The sequence below is a fragment of the Salvelinus sp. IW2-2015 genome, linkage group LG23, assembly GCF_002910315.2.
Source record: "Salvelinus sp. IW2-2015 linkage group LG23, ASM291031v2, whole genome shotgun sequence".
Classification (NCBI taxonomy): Eukaryota; Metazoa; Chordata; class Actinopteri; order Salmoniformes; family Salmonidae; genus Salvelinus; species Salvelinus sp. IW2-2015.
In genome coordinates, this window is record NC_036863.1 from 10,546,379 (window position 1) to 10,568,063 (window position 21,685).

Here is a 21,685-nt window from a genome sequence, read left to right on the forward strand (position 1 = left end):
TGTCTGGGCGCAAATGCCATCAAATACTGTCAAATTTGCAAAATGTCAAAGATGAGTCTTTGAAAAGGTCAGCGGGAAACCTTTTTAGATAATCATGTAATGATGCTATTCCAATGACAGGCCTTTCACTTGTGGGATACGGTCTGCATGCAATTGTAAATGCTGGACTTTATAATTAGAAATACAGTGAGCTCCAAAAGTATTGGGACAGTTGAGAACCTTTGGTTTGGCTCTGTACTCTAGCACAATGGATTTGAAATTAGACCATGACTATGTGGTTAAAGTGCAGACTGTCAGCTTTAATATGAGGGTATTGTCATCCATATCGGGTGAACCGTTTAGAAATTGCAGCACTTTTTGTACTTGTAATTTTTGTACAAAATAATAGAATACGTTTCGAAACACTTCTACATAAAAATATATCTTTTTTTTTATTTAACCAGGTATGCTAGTTGAGAACAAGTTCTCATTTGCAACTGCGACCTGGCCAAGATAAAGCATAGCAATTTGACACATACAACAACACAGTTACACATGGAATGAACAAAACATAGTCAATAATACAGTAAAACAAAAGAAAACAAAAAGTCTATATACATTGAGTGCAAATGAGGTAAGATAAGGGAGTTAAGGCAATAAATTGGCCATGGTGGCGAAGTAATTACAATACAGTGATCCCTCGCCACTTCGCGGTTCACTTATCGCGGATTCGCTATTTCGCGGATTTTCATAATGCATTTTTTTTTTTTTTTTGGTGCATTGTGCTCTGCATTCTGATTCGCTAAAAACTCACTCCCGCTTCTTGTATCAAAACATGCTACGAATTGTGCTATCATTTTGTCGTCTCGTGCAGTTATGTGTACGTACATAAAACAGCTTGGCAAATTTACATTAAGTTGGCCAAATTATCTTGTAATTTCGAACATCTCCTAAACCCATAATGTCGACGAAACGGCCTACACGTGAGTCACTGTATTTGTATACATGTAATAGTTGCTAATTGTAAAAAAAAAAAAAGTTTTCTATTTCGCGGATTTCACTTATCGCGGGTCATTTTCGGAACGTAACCCCCGCGATAAACGAGGGATTACTGTATAGCAATTAAACATTGAAATGGTAGATGTGCAGAAGATGAATGTGCAAGTAGAGATACTGGGGTGCAAAGGAGCACGATAAAGAAATAAATACAGTATGGGGATGAGGTAGGTGCTCTGACAGCTGGTGCTTAAATCTAGCGAGGGAGATCTGAGTCTCCACCTTCAGAGATTTTTGCAGTTCGTTCCAGTCATTGGCAGCAGAGAACTGGAAGGAAAGACGACCAAAGGAGGATTTGGCTTTGCGGGTGACCAGTGAGATATACGTCCTACGAGTGGGTGCTGCTATGAAGAGCATGAAGCGAGGGCCAGCCAACGAGAGCGTACAGGTCGCAATGGTGGGTAATGTATGGGGCTTTGGTGACAAAACGGATGGCACTGTGATAGACTGCATCCAGTTTGTTGAGTAGAGTGTTGGAGGCTATTTTATAGATGACATCACCGAAGTCGAGGATCGGTAGGATGGTCAGTTTTACGAGGGTATGTTTGGCAGCATGAGTGAAGGATGCTTTGTTGTGATATAGGAAGCCAATTCTAGATTTAATTTTGGATTGGAGATGCTTAATGTGAGTCTGGAAGGAGAGTTTACTGTCTAACCAGACACCTAGGTATTTGTAGTTGTCCACGTATTCTAAGTCAGAGCCGTTCAGAGTAGTGATGCTGGACGGGCGAGCAGGTGCGGGCAGTGATCGGTTGAAGAGCATGCATTTAGTTTTACTTGTATTTAAGAGCAGTTGGAGGCCACGGAAGGAGAGTTGTATGGCATTGAAGCTCGTCTGGAGGTTGGTTAACACAGTGTCCAAAGAAGGGCCAGAAGTATACAGAATGGTGTCGTCTGCGTAGAGGTGTATCAGAGAATCACCAGCAGCAAGAGCAACATCATTGATGTATACAGAGAAGAGAGTCGGCCCGAGGATTGAACCTTGTGGCACCCCCATAGAGACTGCCAGAGGTCAGGACAACAGGCCCTCCGATTTGACACACTGAACTCTATCAGAGAAGTAGTTGGTAAACCAGGCGAGGCAATCATTTGAGAAACCAAGGCTGTCGAGTCTGCCAATAAGAATGTGGTGATTGACAGAGTCGAAAGCCTTGGCCAGGTCGATGAATATGGCTCCACAGTAATGTCTCTTATCGATGGCGGTTATGATGTCCTTTAGGACCTTGAGCGTAGCCCCATGACCAGCTCTGAAACCAGATTGCACAGCGGAGAAGGTACGGTGGGATTCGAAATGGTCAGTAATCTGTTTGTTAACTTGGCTTTCGAAGACCTTAGACAGGGTAGGATAGATATAGGTCTGTAGCAGTTTGGGTCTAGAGTGTCACCCCCTTTTGAAGAGTGGGATGACCCCGGCAGCTTTCCAATCTTTGGGAATCTCAGACGATACGAAAGAGAGGTTGAACTGGCTAGTAATAGGGGTTGCAACAATTTCGGCTGATAGAAAGAGATGGTCCAGATTGTCTAGCCCGGCTGATTTGTAGGGGTCCAGATTTTGCAGCTCTTTCAGAACTTCAGCTATCTGGATTTGGGTAAAGGAGAAATTATGGGGGCTTTGGCGGGTTGCTGTGGAGGTAGGGGTAGCCAGGTGGAAAGCATGGCCAGCCGTAGAGAAATGCTTATTGAAATTTGAAATTATAGTGGATTTATCGGTGGTGACAGTGTTTCCTAGCCTCAGAGCAGTGGGCAGCTGGGAGGAGGTGCTCTTATTCTCCATGGGCTTTACAGTGTCCCAGAACATTAATGTGGATGCTACCATGATTATGGATAAGCACTGTCCCAATACTTTTGGAGCTCACTGTGATTGATAGATATAAAGTGCATTCGGAAAGTATTCTAACCCCTTGACTTTCATAAATGTTTTCAAATGTATTAAAAATAAAAAACTTAAATATTACATTTACAGTTGAAGTCGGAAGTTTACATACACCTTAGCCGAATACATTTAAACTCAGTTTTTCACAGTTCCTGACATTTAATCCGAGTAAAAGACCCATTTGCGACCAAGCTTTAACTTCCTGACTGATGTCTTGAGATGTTGCTTCAATATATCCACATACCTCATGATGCCATCTATTTTGTGAAGTGCCACAGCAAGCACCCCCACAACATGATGCTGCCACCCCCGTGCTTCACGGTTGGGATTGTGTTTTTCGGCTTTCAAGCCTCCCCCTTTTTCCTCCAAACATAACGATGGTCATTATGGCCAAACAGTTCTATTTTTGTTTCATCAGACCAGAGGACCATTTCTCCAAAAACAACGATCTTTGTCCCCATGTACAGTTGCAAACCGTAGTCTGGCTTTTTTTGGCAGTTTTGGAGCAGTGGCTTCTTCCTTGCTGAGCAGCCTTTCAGGTTACGTCGATATAGGACTCGTTTTACTGTGGATATTGATTATTTTTTGAACCTGTTTCCTCCAGCATCTTCACAAGGGATTTGATTTGCACGTTCATCTCTAGGATTTGCACGTTCATCTCTACGTTCATCTCTAGGAAACAGAACGCGTCTCCTTCTTGAGCGGTATGACGGCTGCGTGGTCCCATGGTATTTATACTTGCGTACTATTGTTTGTACAGATGAACGTGGTACCTTCAGGCGTTTGGAAATTGCTCCCAATGGTGAACCAGACTTGTGGAGGTCTACAATTTTTTTCCTGAGGTCTTGGCTGATTTCTTTTGATATTCCCATGATGTCAAGCAAAGAGGCACTGAGTTTGAAGGTAGGCCTTGAAATACATCCACGGGTACACCTCCAATTGACTCAAATTATGTCAATTAGCCTATCAGAAGCTTCTAAAGCCATCACATCATTTTCTGGAATTTTCCAAGCTGTTTACTGGCACAGTCAACTTAGTTTATGTAAACTTATGACCCACTGGAATTGTGATACAGTCAAATAATCTGTCTGTAAACAATTGTTGGAAAAATTACTTGTGTCACTGTCACGCCCTAGCCTTACTTATCTTTGTTCTCTTTATTATTTTGGTTAGGTCAGGGTGTGACGAGGGTGGTTTGTGTGTTTTTGTCTCGTCTAGGGTGTTTGTACTGTCTAGGGTTTTTTTGTAGAGTTATGGGGTTGTGTTCATTATAGGTGTTTATGTAAGTCAATGGTTGCCTTGATTGGTTCTCAATTAGAGGCAGGTGTTTATCGTTGTCTCTGATTGGGAACCATATTTAGGCAGCCATGTTCTTTGGGTATTTTGTGGGTGATTGTTTCCTGTGTCAGTGTTTGTGCCACACAGGACTGTTACGGTTTGTTCACGTTTATTGTTTTGTATTGGTGTTCGTAGTTCAGTTTTCTATATTAAAACATGGATACCTACCACGCTGCGTATTGGTCCGATCCTTGTTACACCTCTTCAGAGGAAGAAGAGGAAGACAGCCGTGACAGTCATGCACAAAGTAGATGTCCTTACCGACTTACCAAAACTATAGTTTGTTAACAAGACATTTGTGGAGTGGTTGAAAAACAAGTTTTAATGACTCCAACCTAAGTGTATGTAAACTTTCAACTTCAACTGTACATAAGTATTTAAACCCTTTACTCAGTACTTTGTTGAAGCACCTTTGGCAGCGATTACAGCCTCCAGTCTTCTTGGGTATGACGCTACGAGCTTGGCACACCAGTATTTGGGGAGTTTCTCCCATTCTTCTCTGTAGATCCTCCCAAGCTCTGTCAGGTTGGATGGGGAGCATTGCTGCACAGCTACTTTCACGTCTCTCCAGAGATGTTCAGGTTCAAGTCTGAGCTCTGGCTGAGCCACTCAAGGACATTCAGAGACTTGTCCCGAAGCCACTCCTGCATTGTCTTGGCTGTGTGCTTAGGGTTGTTGTCCTGTTGGCAGGTGATCCTTCGCCCCAGTCTCAGGTCCTGAGCACTCTGGAGCAGGTTTTCATCAAGGATCTCTGTACTTTTCTCCGTTCATCTTTCCCTCGACCCTGACTAGTCTCCCAGTCCCTGCCACTGAAAAACATCCCCACAGCATGATGCTGCCACCACCGTGCTTCACCGTAGGGATGGTGCCAGGTTTCCTCCAGACGTGACACTTGGCATTCAGGCCAAAGAGTTCTTGGTCTTGGTTACAGCAGAACACAGAATATTGTGCCTCATGGTCTGAGAGTCCTTTAGGTGCCTTTTGGCAAACTCCAAGCGGACTGTCATGTACCTTTAACTGAGGAGTGATTTTCGTCTGGCCACTCTACCATAAAGGCCTGATTGGTGGAGTACTGCAGAGATGGTTGTCTTTCTGGAAGGTTCTCCCATCTCCACAGAGGAACTCTGGAGCTCTGTAAGAGTGACCATTGGGTTCTTGGTCAACTTCCTGACAGTTTGGCAAGGCGGCCCGCTCTAGGAAGAGTCTTGGTGGTTCCAAACTTCTTCCATTTAAGAATGACTGTGTTCTTGGGGACCTTCAATGCTGCAGAAATTGTTTTGTTCCCTTCCCCAGATCTGTGCTTCGACACAGTCCTGTCTCAGAGCTCTACAGACAATTCCTTCACCCTCATGGTTTTTGCTCTGACATACACTGTCAGTTGTGGGACCCTATATAGACAGGTGTGACTTTCCAAATCATGTCCAATCATTTGGATTTACCACAGGTGGACTCCAATCAAGTTGTAGAAACATCTCAAGGATGAGCAATGGAAAAAGAGTGCACATGAGCTCAATTTTAGACCTGTTTTCGCTTTGTCATTATGGGTTATTGTTTGTAGATTGAGGAATTTGTATTATTTAATCCATTTTAGAATAAGGCTGTAACATAACAAAATGGGGAAAAATGGAAGGGGTGTGAATACTTTCCGAATGTACTGAAAATACTGTTGCCATTCTATTTGTTTATGTTGACAATGATTTACATTATTGTACCTTGAGTGCCCAGACATACTCTTTACATCTTGCATTAATGACACTGTCTTACTTTCACATCAGACAGCACAGGTCTATTAGCGTTATTATTGCCTCCAACCGTACAGTATCACATCCTGATTTCCATAGTTTCATTCACTTTAAGCCTTAGTCACCCATTTGATATGCAGCGCAGAGCGGTACGATTGTGGTTTCTGTCAAGGCAAGGAATCATTTTCTGCATTTGATAATGCCACCGACCCCAGAAGTGGACTAAAGGATTCTGGGTCAGGTATAATCTTGCTCTTCCCTGCACCCTGGCTACTCGAATCCAAACATTTCCATTCTCTCTTTGAGCCTTTATGGCTTTGACATTTTATGATTAGTTTTACAGTAACGCCCGCCGGCATGTCCTAGGATTCCTGCGATCCGTTCGCCACCAACAACAACAAGAAGCCTGTTTCTTTTCTCTTTTTTTCTTGCCCTCCTCGATCACCATGGAGATAACCGGGTTGTGTTTACCACCTGACTTCTGTGGGGCACAATGGAAATATGATTATGGTAATGGGGTTGTGTTTAGTGACGATCGAGGAGGACTTGTCCAGACGCTTAGGCCCAATGAAGAGGCCCATTTAGGCGATACCCACAGCCTTAATTAAGATTTTATTCATTTTAATTGAACTAGATGAGCTTTGATTAAAGACTCAGAGGCCCCAATGTGGCCGGGCCTGAACAATAGTGGCCCTTTTGTCAACCACATAATGAAGCACTTCGTCTGCTGTTGCTGTTTTTGGCCGACAGGAGAGGAGTGCTCATTTGCTTGATGGGCTCTCTGACACCGTCTCTTAATGTGCTTCCAAATGTAGGTAACCTTTGAGAAGCCTCGATCTGTGCGTCACCAGGAAATGCGCGGGGAAGGGATTTAATGTTGCGCGTCGCCCCAAAAGCTTTTAATGAAGCTTTCGGCTCATCAGGCAAGACTAACACACACCAGCGGAATTAGGCGGCCAGTGCCATCTCTCTCTCTTTCTCTCTGAGAGAAAGGCAATTTGTGTCCTATTTTTATTAATTGAGCTTTTATTGTTATTCTTATTAACTTACTTTCCTATAGTTGTTGCATTGTCATGTGGTGAACCTGCAAGGGAGCATATACTCCATCTACTGTATATATGACAAATAAACAAACTTGAACACACACGTACATCTCTCTCTCGGCAGCCACTGAGTGCCCCGACAAAAGAAAGGCGATAGCCTGGCTCTCCTAGCCCACTAATGCACCCACAAAGTGCTTTCTAATATGCACAACGGGGAGAAAGATTCAAAGTTTTCTATGGCACTGTAGAGTAGGCCGGCACTCTAAGGTTAATCACAAAGCGGTAGGCCTAAACGTTGGGCACCGTTTATGGAATCAAAGAAAAATGCTGTGTAAGATGGGGATGGATGGCTGCACCAAGCCAAGGCTGCTGCCAGTCAGTGCTGGTGATGAATTAGACTGTGTTCAATTAAAATGACTCCTCTTATCCGGCTCCAAACGGCCCGCGCTTTGTATTATTGGCATTTCCATTAATTAGCGGCTGTCCCCACAGCCAGAGTTGTAATTTATGCGGCGGAAATTATTTTCTTAACATTATTCCAATGAGCCTTTCAATGCTTTGTTGCAGTGAACTTTCTGCTGACATGGATTCGATCAGCTGTCTTATGTTTTTGACTGGCTGTATCTGCATGCACATTGAGAGACTTCCTGTTGGTCTGTAGGTTACTGTGCTGCTTCTTCTCTTCCTGTGATGTTATTCGTTGTTTGTTGGTCTGTAGGTTACTGTGCTGCTTCTTCTCTTCCTGTGATGTTATTCGTTGTTTGTTGGTCTGTAGGTTAACTGTGCTGCTTCTTCTCTTCCTGTGATGGTTATTCGTTGTTTGTTGGTCTGTAGTTTACTGTGCTGCTTTCTCTCTTCCTGTGATGTTATTCGTGTTTTGTTGGTCTGTAGTTTACGTGGCTTCTCTTCTCTTCCTGTGATGTATTCGTTGTTTGTTTGTTTGTCTGTAGGTTTACTGTGCGCTTCTCTCCTGTGATGTCATTCGTTGTTTGTTAGTTGGTCTGTAGTACTGTGCGCCTTCTCTTCCTGTGATGTCATCGTTGTTTGTTTAGTTGGTCTGTAGGTTACTGTGCTCCTTCTTCTTTCCTGTGATGTCATTCGTTGTTTGTTGGTCTGTAGGTTACTGTGCTCTTCTTTCCTTTCGTGATGTTATTCGTTGTTTGTTGGTCTGTAGGTTACTGTGCTCTTCTCTTCCTGTTTGTGAGTTGCGCTACACACTTTCTTGTGTAGAGGTTGCAAGTGACATAACACAGCTGCCAAACTAGAGCAGTAGGTACTCCACCCTTAAGTTATATGTCCAGGAATCAAATCAAATTTTATTTGTCACATACACATGGTTTAGCAGATGTTAATCGAGTGTAGTGAAATGCTTGTGCTTCTAGTTCCGACAATGCAGTAATAACCAACAGTAATCTAACCTAACAATTCCACACCTACTACCTTATACACAAGTGTAAAGGGATAAAGAATATGTCATAAAGATATATGAATGAGTGATGGTACAGAACGGATGGCAAAGATGCAGTAGATGGTATAGTGTACAGTCTATACATATGAGATGAGTAATGTAGGTATGTAAATAAAGTGGAATAGTTTAAAGTGGCTAGTGATACATGTATTACATAAAGATGGCAAGAGCAGTGGATGATGTCAGTATATAGATATACATATGAGATGAGTAAATGTGGTATGTAAACATTTATATAAGTGGCATTGTTTAAAGTGGCAGTGATACATTTACATAATTTCCATCAATTCCCATTAAAGTGTCTGGAGTTGAGTCAGTATGTTAGCAGCGGCCACTAAATGTTAGTGGTGGTTGTTTACAGTCTGATGGCTTGAGATAGAAGCTGTTTTTCAGTCACTCGTCCCTGCTTTGATGCACCTGTACTGACTCTGCCTTCTGGATGATAGGGGGTGAACAGGCAGTGGCTCGGTGGTTGTTGTCCTTGATGATCTTTTGGCCATCCTGTGACATCGGGTGGTGTAGGTGTCCTGGAGGGCAGTTAGTTTGCCCCCGGTGATGCGTTGTGCAGACTCACTACCCTCTGGAAGCCTTACGGTTGTGGGCGAGGCAGTTGCCGTACCAGGCGGTGATACAGCCCGACAGATGCTCTCCGATTGTGCATCTGTAGAAGTTTGTGAGTGCTTTTTGGTGACAAGCCGAATTTTTCAGCCTCCTGAGGTTGAAGAGGCTGGCTGGGCTTCTTCACAAAGCTGTCTGTGTGGGTGGACCAATTCAGTTGTTATTTTCCTGACACCACACTACGAGGGCCCTCCCTCCCTGCGGCCGTCTCGTCGTTGTTGGTAATCAAGCCTACCACTGTAGTGTCGTCGCAAACTTGATGAATTGAGTTGGAGCGTGCATGGCCACGCAGTCGTGGGTGAACAGGGAGTACAGGAGAGGGCTCAGAACGCACCCTTGTGGGCCCCCAGTGTTGAGGATCAGCGGGGTGGAGATGTTGTTACCTACCCTCACCACCTGGGGGCGGCCCGTCAGGAAGTCCAGGACCCAGTTGCACAGGGCGGGGTCGAGACCCAGGGTCTCGAGCTTGATGACGAGTTTGGAGGGTACTATGGTGTTAAATGCTGAGCTGTAGTCGATGATCAGCATTCTCACATAGGTATTCCTCTTGTCCAGATGGATTGGCCGAAAGCCCATCCATGGATGTGAAACACATAAAACTGCAGAACATTGAGGTACTAACACATCTAATGACCTGAGAGACCAACCGGTCATCAGACAGCTGAAAGCCATGCTGTGGCTCCGGCCATACTGTATGTATTGGCTTACTGTATTTCCCCTGCAATAGAATACAGACGGTGCGTTATAGTATGGAAACATGTTTTTGCCCCAGGATTTTCAATCATTTGAAGAAACCAATTGATAGCTTTGCAATACGAAAACCAAAAGCACAGAGCACTTTTAGTTAGAGAGAGAGATACATGTTTAGCCATTGAATAGATAGGAATAGATGCTCCTCCTGTATCGGCCAGATCCATACAGTTGCATGCCTCCCTGAATTTTGCGTAATGGCTTTATTACCTGCCAATTTTTGCTCCCTCTCCCCCTCTCTGTGTGATTGCTGCTGGGAAAATGCTGCCTGCAGGGATATGTTCCTTTTTAGAGAACAGAAATAATGACACGACATGGCGTAATGGATTTGATACAAGCTACGTGCTACGAGGCAACGAAGGGGCAGAAAATTGTTGGTGGGGGTGATGAAGGGACAGTAGAAAGAAAAACAAATTTGAGAGGCAATTCCGCAGGAAAAAAAGAGCACAAGCCTCCGCTGAATGCCGTCCCCCCAGCATCTCATAAATGTATTAGAAATTGAAGTCACGGCCCGGGCACCTATCTCGATAATCGAAAACAAACCTGGTTTAATCCCTCGGGTGTCCTCTGTTGCCTTTCTACGTAGCATCACGCACACACACAACCTCCATGGGCAAACGTGCCTCAATGTTTATTGAATTAATGCATCCTCCAGATGCCAGCGAGAAGACAAACACAGGCGGTATCAAGGTCTTGGACTAACGGTCTCTCTGACAGGAAGTGGCACAATGTAATGCTGTTTCAGGTGTTGGGCCATGCTGTGGAACAGGCCTTTATAGGGCTAATGAAAGGATTATTTTGTATGATCATGTAGTTAATGAAACATTTGGAAGAGTTTATACTCCAGATGGACCCTATGGAGTAGATCAGGCATGAAATATTTTCTACTCTATATTGGCAGACAGGCCTATATGAAAGTGAGGTTAAACACAGTTGTGGTGTGTTCGAAGCAAGCAGTTGAAGGCATCTCCACTCTGTCGTCTGATTTCTGTTGTAGTCTCCTCTTTCTCTCTCTTCCATAGTGTGTAGCATGTAGTTGAAGCCATCTCTGCTCTGATATCTGATAAAAAATGTTCTCTCTCTCTCTCTCTCTCTCTCCTAAAGCTACGTTGGGGACCCTGGACTTCAGTTTACTGTATGACCAGGAAAACAACGCTTTGCACTGTACCATCAACAAAGCCAAGGTGAGCATCCATGATGATGTTTGTCATTCAACGGGAAATTGTTTCCATGGTTTAGGGTTAACCAATGTAAAACACACACACAACCAGAACCACCCCAAGCATGGATCAACATCTCATAGGTTAATTAGTTATATCAGTTGTTAATTCATTACCAATCTGTGCTATTAAGCTGTTGTCAAGTTTAAACTATATCCTTGTCGTAATGCTTTGTCAAAATAGCAGGCGTAGTATTGATACTCACATTTGTATTGCTTGGTAGTCACTGCAGCAATTCCATTTAAGTACCTAGGTCCGGGGCTCAATAGCAGTACATATTTCGATCCACACATGGCAATATAGTAGGTAGCTGGTCTCTAACTAACTTTGCATAATGACAGGGAATAAATGGTATGTTTCTTGTTAAATAGTCAGACGTTTGCAATTTATCCTGCTTTAAACCCAGCCTGTAAATGGTACCATCATTTCCCCCCTATTTCAGATAAAAGATGAAGAGGACTTTTAGAGTTCAGCAGCTCTCTCTTTTCCTATTTCAGATATCTAGAACGGTAACATAAAGTAGGCTCCACGGACATCCATGATGCTACATGGTTATATTTTGATCAAGGTGGTTGATAGCCTTTCTCTGTCTCAAACACACACACACACACACACACACACACACACACACACACACACACACACACACACACACACACACACACACACACACACACACACACACACACACACACACACACACACACACACACACACACACACACACACACACACACACACACACACACACACACACACACACACTCCAGGCTCATAGCTAAACATGTACCAGAGGCTCACAGGGGGATCACTGGCAGCTTGTTTTGGCTCTATCGGTGTGTATGTGTGTTCTCTGCTTCTTGCCACTCCGTGGTCATGTGAAGGGTATTTCCCCTGACAACAAGCTGCTGGTAGCATCTGTTGCTGTCCACTTTACTCTGGATCCAGACGAAGCCTTTAGTCTGTCCTTACAGCAGCTCTGCAGTACACACACAGGTCAACACACGCACACAAAAACACAGACAAAAACACATGTGCATGCACAGGCTCACGCCCTCACAAACACACACACCCACAAACACACAAAGGAAAACACACACATGCATGCACTTGCTTACGCACACACTCAAACCCACACAAAAACACATGTGTATGCACACGCACACATTCAAATCCACACACACTCAAATCCCCCCCATGAAGGGAAATCTCTTCATGTCTCCCTCACTGTGTTTTGTTTAAATAATCGCTGCTTCCTCTTGAAGATTACTTTTAGGTTTCAGTAGCTCATTCACTGGGCTCTAGAACAAAGCAGGAAACATCTGTAGAGATGTCAGATATCTCTTCCCCTCTGTTGCTCACCCAAATTTTTTGTGACATTTACAAGTTAATGATCTCAAATGGATTTCCTGTGACCTACTGCATGCTATTGTATCATGGCTTGGTCTGCAATAGGCCAGACAGGATCTGAATGCAGTGGCTCAGGTGGCTCAAGAGGAATGTCTGAAACCAGGATTATTTACTGAAGACTGCATGCTTTCCAACCCAAACAAACAGCATCTCCATCCAAATCAACAAGGTGGGGAAAAAGTTACAGAGCCTCTGCTATCTTTTCCCTCTCCACTCGAAGTTGAAGTGGCCATTTTCCTTTTCCACCTTGCTCGTAATTGTCTTTTCAGGATAAGTAGGTCCAATTTACCCAGCCAGATCCACATTGGCTGGCTTGGGGGGGAATGCCAGACAAGGAGAGTCAGGTCAGACACTTACTTTGCCCTCTTCCACATACCCTTTTCTCCTCAAAGAGAACCAGCTGGCAGATCTGAGAATAACCCCTTCTATTCCCCAAGGAAAGAATTTAAGTCACAGGGGTAACACACTGGGGTCATGTTCAGCAGGGCACACTGTATAATTTTTTTTTGCAATGGAAAATGAAAATCTGTGGTTTTAAGTTCAAGCAGTACCTCCCTCTTTCACCCCAGTTTCTCCCTACCAAACATGCCAATCTGAGATGCCAGATTAGGCCTTTGGTTAGTGACTTCCTCTAGGATTTCAGCTGTGCCAGCTGTCACAGTCAGTGCAAGGCTCTACATGAAAACCCAGGTGTCATAGTAGGCAGCAGGCTTCCTCTGCTCTGGTACCTGGCAGCGGACTAGCGAAGCCCCAGTCCAGGGAGCTCCAGGCGACTCCTTTGGCTTCCTCTCAAAGCCTTGGAGCAGCGGCTGGGCTAGCATCAGAGAGAGACTCCCTGGGAGAGAGAGTGCTAGAGAGGCTCCCTCTGGGCTTGTGGATGGCCTCACTTTTTAGGGCGGTCTTCACCAGAACACAAAAAAACACATTTGTATTTTTTTCACTGTTGGGATTTCTGCAAGGTTTTGAGGGTTTGAAGAGTATTCGGTCCCATTAGGGTGCTTGTCATCGCTTAACATAACTGGAATGTATGCCAAAAAGACAAAAACACTCAAATGCAGCAGCAGAGCCTTTTAAAACTCAGCTTTTTGTCTTTGGTGGTGGGGAAATTTCTTCTTACTTGTGACAGACTAAATACCTGCTTCACGTACATTTTGACATCTATCTTTAGTGCAAAAGTTAACACACTAAAAAAGACTGGTAAGATAAGCAGTTGAATGGAGTCGAGAACTGGAGTTTCTTTAAATGTTTTCTTTAATTCCCAGAAGAAGACATTGATGGGTGTTTTTCCCTGGCATGGATTCATATGTTAAAGTAAAGACCATGCCTCAATAGACACTCAAGACATGCATGGTCAATAAATAACTACAGGATTAATGCATTTCTGCCAAGAACACAGAGTACAGAAAAAGTTATTTTTCTTTTAATAATGCAAAACAAAGAATTCTCAAGATAGGGAATAGGCCTCTCCTCTCTATCTAGTGCACTTCATTACATTGTTTGATCCATCACCTGTTTTATTTAGACTGAACCATCAAGCATGACGAGCCACTCTGGTTGAAGCTAGTGTAGATAGGCTAAGCATCGCTACCTAGTGGATCTTGGCCGATAGTACTACTGGCCGTGAGCAGTGGTACGGTCCCTCTCTCGCTGTGCAAAATACACTTGTTTGCTCAATCTAAGTAATATAGATGTATCTATGAACATATGTTGCCATCCACAAGGATACACTGTGCAGTAGGGAATGTTTTAAACCAAAAACTGGAAGTGTCAGAGTCAACCCAGGAGCTAGAAAGCTTTATAGACCGCCACTACCAGGCCCTGTCGGACATGAAACATGGCAAAGGCAACATCCGAGCTAGCTCCGTCATACGCCCACCGCGCAAAAAGTCACGGCTCCGGCCTTCTTCGTTTGACCACACCAGTTAAAGAGTCTTTCAGCATGGAGGCCATGGACGGTGCCAGGGATGTGCTGGAGTCTTTCGACAAAAGAATGTGAGAAATTGGAGATGCTAGAGACCATCCAACAGAGCGTCTCAGAACTGATAGCCTGTTTGGAGTTCAGCCAAAAGGAAATAGACAAACTGAAGAAGGAGAATGAATATTTCAAAGGTACCGTATATAACATTCAGAATGCAGTTGAGACAATTTATCGAGAGATCAGAAAGCTGAAGGAGTCACTGCTTGGTGTACAATCTATTATTTTCTGGGATTTCTGAGACAGATAATATCAAACCAGAGTATAGTGTGAAGGAATTTATGACGAAAAAGATGAAACTGCCCCCCGATGTGGTGGAGAAAATCACCTTCTCTAGGGTGCATAGAATGGGGAAATCTTTGAGGCAGACCTCGCACAATTATTGTGTGCTTTGAACATTTCAAAACAGAATGAAATTGTCAAAAGCAGGGACAGAGAATGAAAAGGAACTAACTATGGGATGAATGATCACTTTCCCCATGACATAAGCAAGTACTATATTCTGTCATGAAAGAACACAGTGGACAATTTTGTGGACAAAATGTACATAAATGGCCAGCTGTTCCGAGACACAAAAATGATCCCCTGGCTGTTTTTAGTTCATTCCCTCTTTGCCATGACTTCTGAATCCCGCATCCCACTAAAAACACAATGACTGCATCTACAAGAATTTCGCATTCTGTTGATTTGCAATTATCAAAGAAAGAAGTGCATATCGCCCATTTAAACATGTGTAACCTTCCTAATAAAATCAATGAAGTCTGACTTGGTACATAAAAACAACGTGCATGTTCTAGCAATCACAGAAACCCATCTGGAAAATTGTACTACTGATGGACAGGTCAGCGTCAGTGGTTATACTATTATTAGAAAGGACCGGAACAGACAAGGTGGTGGTATTGCAATATATATACAGATTCACTTACTGTTTAAACTGAGAGATGAATAGAAGTACTATGGCTACAGGTTCATTTAACATTTCAACCACCAATTTTGGTGGGGTGTGTGTACAGGCAACCATGTTCAAATGTATCTTACCTGGATGATATACAGTATGTGACCATGCCTTTGATGAAAATAAAGAGTTATACATTCTCTGAGATTTTTATATTAATTGGAAGGACAAGAATGATGGCAGCAAATCCAGGATTGCCAGATTCACTGACAGTGTAAATCTAATGCAAATGGTTAATGCCACCAGAAGATCATCCAGAAACAGGTTTGGCCACCAAACAGAAACATGTATTGATTTGATATTTTGCAGTAATATAGAAAAAAGTACAAAGGCTAAATCTGTACCTTTGGGCTGGATCGATCATAGTAGTATTGCAATAACTAATAAAGCAATGGTCCCAAAAAAGCCGCCCCAAAATTGTGGTAAAAGGAGCTATAGGAATGGTATAGTGCCTTTGGAAAGTATTCAGACCCCTTGACTTTTTCCACAAGTTGTTAGGTTACAGCCTCATTCTAAAATTGATTAAATTGTTTTTTTCCCCTCATCAATCTACACACAATACTCCATAAAAACAAAGCAAAAACAGGTTTTTATACATTTTTGCTAATTTATAAATATAATATACATAAGTAGGGTTAAGTATTCAGACCCTTTACTCAACACTTTGTTGAACCACCTTTGGCAGCGATTTCAGCCTCGAGTCTTCTTGGATATGACGGTACAAGCTTGACACACCTGTATTTGGGGAGTTTTCCCATTCTTTGCCGATCCTCTCAACCTCTATTAGGTTGGATGGGGAGTGTTGTTGCACAGCTACTTTCAGGTCTCTCCAGAGATGTTCGATCCGGTTCAAGTCCGGGCTCTGGCTGGGCCACTCAAAGACATTCAGAGACTTGGCCCGAAGCCACTCCTTTGTTGTCTTGGCTGTGTGCTTAGTCGTTGTCCTGTTGGCAGGTGAACCTTCGCCCCAGTCTGAGGTCCTGAGTGCTCTGGAGCAGGTTTTCATCAAGGATCTCTATACTCTGCACCGTTCAGCTTTGCCTCGATCCTGACTAGTCTCCCAGTACCTGCTGCTGAAAAACATCCCCACAGCATGATGCTGCCACCACCGTGCTTCACTTTAGGGATGGTGCCAGGTTTTCTCCAGACTTGACGCTTGGCATTCAGGCCAAAGAGTTCAATCTTGGTTTCATCAGACCACAGAATCTTGTTTCTCATGGTCTGAGAGTCATTAGGTGCCTTTTGGCAAACTCCAAGCGGGCTGCCATGTGCCTTTTACTGAGGAGTGCTGGTGTAGTGCTGCAGAGATAGTTGTCCTTCTGGAAGGTTTTCCCATCTCCACAGAGGTGCTCTGTCAGAGTGACCATTGGGTTCTTGGTCACCTCCCTGACCAAGGCCCTTCTCCCCCAATTGATCAGTTTGGCTGGGGGGACAGCTTTCAGAAAGAAGAGTATGTGTGGTTCCAAACTTCTTCCATTTAAGAATGATTGAGGCCACTTTCTTCTTACGGAAGGCAATGCTGCAGAAATGTTTTGGTACCCTTCCCCAGATATGTACCATGACACAATCCTGTCTCAGAGCCATTTGACCTAATGGCTTGGTTTTTGCTCTGACATGCACTGTCAACTGTGGGACCTTACAGGTGTGTGCCTTTCCAAATCATGTCCAATCAATTGAATTTACCACAGGTGGACTCCAATCAAGTTGTAGAAACATCTCAAGGATGATCAATGGAAGCAGGATGCACCTGAGCTCAATTTCGAGTCTCATAGCAAAGGGTCTGAATACTTATGTCAATTTGCAAACATTTCTAGTAACCAGTTTTCGCTTTGTCATTATGGGGTATTGTGTGTGTAAATTGCTAAGGATTTTTCTTTTGTTAATCCATTTTAGAATAAGACTGTAATGTAACAAAATGTGGAAAGATTCAAGGGGTCTGAATACTTTCCAAGGCACTGGAACTGTAAACATTTTCTTGATGACTTAAATGATTTGCCTTGGGAATTGGACAACATAAATCATGCAGTCGAATGTTTCACAACATTTTGCAAGGACGGTTGATCGCCATGCCCAAATAATAATAGAAAAACTGTGAAGGTCAGCCCATCCCCATGGATAGACAATGAGCTATGTGTGGTTTTTACACAGCGATATGAGGCAAAGAGTCATGCTATTAACTCATCATTTGAATCTGATATAATGTTGTACAGGAAACCCGTGGAACTATGCTGTGTAACTGAATCATCAGAATGTATTATTATTTTGTACAAAATTAGCTTTCACTGACTGCAAAAACAATCCCATATCAGTCTGGAATACTGTAAAAGGCCTCCTGGGCACATCCAGCACATACTATCAATCTACTGTGGAAGTAAATAAGGATATAAAACAAAATCTATTGACATTACTAATCGTTTTGCAGATTATTTTGAAAATAAGGTGAACAGTCTCAGGCAGAATATGAGTCATCCTGTCAATGAAAGGGACATTGTTTATTCTATTGACAAAATCATCAAAAGCCTGCAGTTTCACATTACCACAGGTATCAACTGATGAAGTGCTCAAAGCATTAATGTGCTTACCTGAGGACAAGTCACCTGGGCTCGATCTCATTGACAATAAACTTCTTTGACTAGCAGCACCATATATTGCAGCTGCAATTAGGCAAATTTTTTTAAGGAATTAAAGTTTCCTAATGAATGGAAGCATGCAAAATTGTGTCCAATTCCAAAAGGCAAAACATAACCATTTATCAGACCGTAGACTAGTCTACTGTCATCATTTAGTAATATTTTAGAAGCAATTGTCAGTAACTGTATATGGGTGTACAGTCGTGGCCAAAAGTTTTGAGAATGACACAAATATACATTTTCACAAAGTTTGCTGCTTCAGTGTCTTTAGATATTTTTGTCAGATGTTACTATGGAATACTGAAGTATAATTACAAGCATTTCAAAAGTGTCAAAGGCTATTATTGACAATTACATGAAGTTGATGCAAAGAGTCAATATTTGCAGTGTTGACCCTTCTTTTTCAAGACCTCTGCAATCTGCCCTGGCATGCTGTCAATTAACTTATGGGCCACATCCTGACTGATGGCAGCCCATTCTTGCATAATCAATGCTTGGGGTTGGTCAGAATTTGTGGGTTTTTGTTTGTCCACCCGCCTCTTGAGGATTGACCACAAGTTCTCAATGGGATTAAGGTCTGGGGAGTTTCCTGGCCATGGACCCAAAATATCGATGTTTTGTTCCCCAAGCCACTTAGTTATCACGTTTGCCTTATGGCAAGGTGCTCCATCATGCTGGAAAAGGCATTGTTTGTCACAACTGTTCCTGGATGGTTGGGAGAAGTTGCTCTCGGAGGATGTGTTGGTACCATTCTTTATTCATGGCTGTGTTCTTAGGCAAAATTGTGAGTGAGCCCACTCCCTAGGCTGAGAAGCAACCCCACACATGAATGGTCTCAGGATGCTTTACTGTTGGCATGACACAGGACTGATCGTAGCGCTCACCTTGTCTTCTCCGTACAAGCTTTTTTCCAGATGCCCCAAACAATCGGAAAGGAGATTCGTCAGAGAAAATTACTTTACCCCAGTCCTCAGCAGTCCAATCACTGTACCTTTTGCAGAATATCAGTCTGTCCCTGATATTTTTCCTGGAGAGAAGTGGCTTCTTTGCTGCCCTTCTTGACACCAGGCCATCCTCCAAAAGCATTCGCCTCACTGTGCGTGCAGCTGCCATTCCTGAGCAAGCTCTGTACTGGTGGTGCCCCGATCCCGCAGCTGAATCGACATTAGGAGACGGTCCTGGCACTTGCTGGACTTTCTTGGGCGCCCTGAAGCCTTCTTCACAACAATTGAACCACTCTCCTTGAAGTTCTTCATGATCCGATAAATGGTTGATTTAGGTGCAATCTTACTGGCAGCAATATCCTTACCTGTGAAGCCCTTTTTGTGCAAAGCAATGATGACGGCACGTGTTTCCTTGCAGGTAACCATGGTTGACAGAGGAAGAAGAACGATTCCAAAAACCACCCTCCTTTTGAAGCTTCCAGTCTGTTATTCAAACTCAATCAGCATGACAGAGTGATCTCCAGCCTTGTCCTCGTCAACACTCACACCTGTGTTAACGAGAGAATCACTGACATGTCAGCTGGTCCTTTTGTGACAGGGCTGAAATGCAGTGGAAATGTTTTTCGGGGATTCAGTTCATTTGCATGGCAAAGAGGGACTTTGCAATTAATTGCAATTCATCTGATCACTCTTCATAACATTCTATAGTATATGCAAATTGCCATCATATAAACTGAGGCAGCAGACTTTGTGAAAATGTATATTTGTGTCACTCTCTCAACTTTTGGCCACAACTGTATATAGAACAAAATAAAATGATCACAGCCTACCAGCATGGATACCATAAGGATCACTTGACTGCAACAGCTCTGGTTGATTTAGCAGATCAATGCCTCTGGTCACATGATCAATGGCTCTGGTCACCAATGTAAACTTCTGGGTGTGCTGCTTCTTGATTTTAGTGCTGCTTTTGACCTTGTTGATTAAATTGTGTCACTATGGATTTGATTACACCTCATTAAGATGCTTACAGTTCTATCTTGCCAACAGAACGTTTACAATCACAAATGGTGCCTATTCTGAACCTCATTCTGTATACTGTGGTGTCCCACAAGGCAGCTCCTTAGGACCTCTTATATGCTTGCTGTATTCAAATTATCTCCCTCTGGTGCTCTCCAATTCTATGGCATGTTTTACAATACCACTGTCTATGTAACAGGCAATTTTGTAGTGCAGCTAAAAAAGGCTATTGAAGCTGACATGATTTAGTATTTCAACTTGGATAACCTGAAAAAAAATGGTACTAATAAAACCAAGACAATACTAATATGTATGAAGAGAAGGAAGAAGGAAGAAACTGCACTCCTCACAGCTGACAGATGGCAGGACACCCATAGAGGAGGTTTCAGAGACTAGGCTGTTAAGTGTGCTGCTAGACAACAGTATCTCTTGGTCATCACACATTTCACAGCTCTGCAACAAAATCATCGGCACCTCCTGTATGCTCAGAAGGATTGTGAAATATATGCCAGAGCAAATACTTAAACAAATCTCACAAGCTCTCATCCATAGTCAAATTAACTACTGCTCTGTCTGGAGTAATGTGTAGGTGACCTAAAGAGAATGCAGATAAATCTTCCATATAATTACATAATGCACTCAATTAGCTGACTGTCAAGAAAATGATAGAAAATAATATACTAATTATTTTTCATAAAATTCACCACTCTGAAAAACCAACCACTATATATGATAAACTGGATACAGTCAAAGACAAATACTGTCGTAACACACAGAGCAGAACCAAGGCCACCTACAGACCACCAAACCCCAACTTAGAGCTGGGCAAAAGAGCTTTTAGAGATTAATTCACAATATTTGTTTTTACATTTCTTAAGAACTCTTGGAAGACTGGCCCTTGGGCTAAAAGTACATTCAAATCAAACATGCTAGAATAAAAGCTTTCATTTGTTGCTGGGTGGTAATCAATAGAAAGTAATTGTTCCCATTCCTCAGAGCTGCGCTGGCTATTAGTGCTCTACAGGGGACCAGGTCACATAGGCCTACCTTTTATGTGTGAAACTCACTATCCCCCCTCAGGGTTCTCCACTATTCATCACATTTTCCCCCATTAATGCTGAGCCATTCCTAGAGCAAGTAAGTTTACTATTGTGTGATGATGAAAAATCACCCACGCTTTCTCTGGCAGAGTCAGTGTTCAATGCAGCAATACTGATTTTCGTAGTTATCGTGTTATATGTTGCTGGACTATAAAACGTGCATGGTTGCACATATTTGTTCATTCGTACTCATTCTAAGATACTGCATGAGTATTGACCTTAGACATTTATTTTCCAAATTGCACCCAGAAGTCAGATTGTACATCAGGCATTTATTGATTTGTTTTGATTTCCTAAAATGCAATAATTAGCTAAATTGAATTGCAATTCACTTTGATAATGATATGGTTGCGTTGTTCATTTTCTCTGCTTGGTACTTATGCCTTCCACATTAGAGCCTCCTCTTCAGTGTCAACAAAAGCCACTCCAGCTAACAGAAGCGTGCTCTTAAAGGGAGACCTGAACCAGCTCCGGAGTCCTGTGGTGTTATTGCCTATGATTGTTACTTGAAGATTGTTGAAGTAACAGTGAGACAAAGAAGCGCCTCTGACAGGGCTTGGCCCT

General features: G+C 42.9%; 1 protein-coding gene across 1 annotated transcript in view; it reads left to right on the forward strand.

Moving 5' to 3' along the window:
* The window catches only part of LOC111950595 (double C2-like domain-containing protein beta), a 179,288-nt gene that overhangs the window by 67,007 nt on the left and 90,596 nt on the right, over positions 1 to 21,685 (forward strand). Inside the window, 1 exon segment of the mRNA XM_023968298.2 lies at positions 10,972 to 11,051. Within this exon segment, the coding sequence (XP_023824066.1) occupies positions 10,972 to 11,051 (80 nt within the window).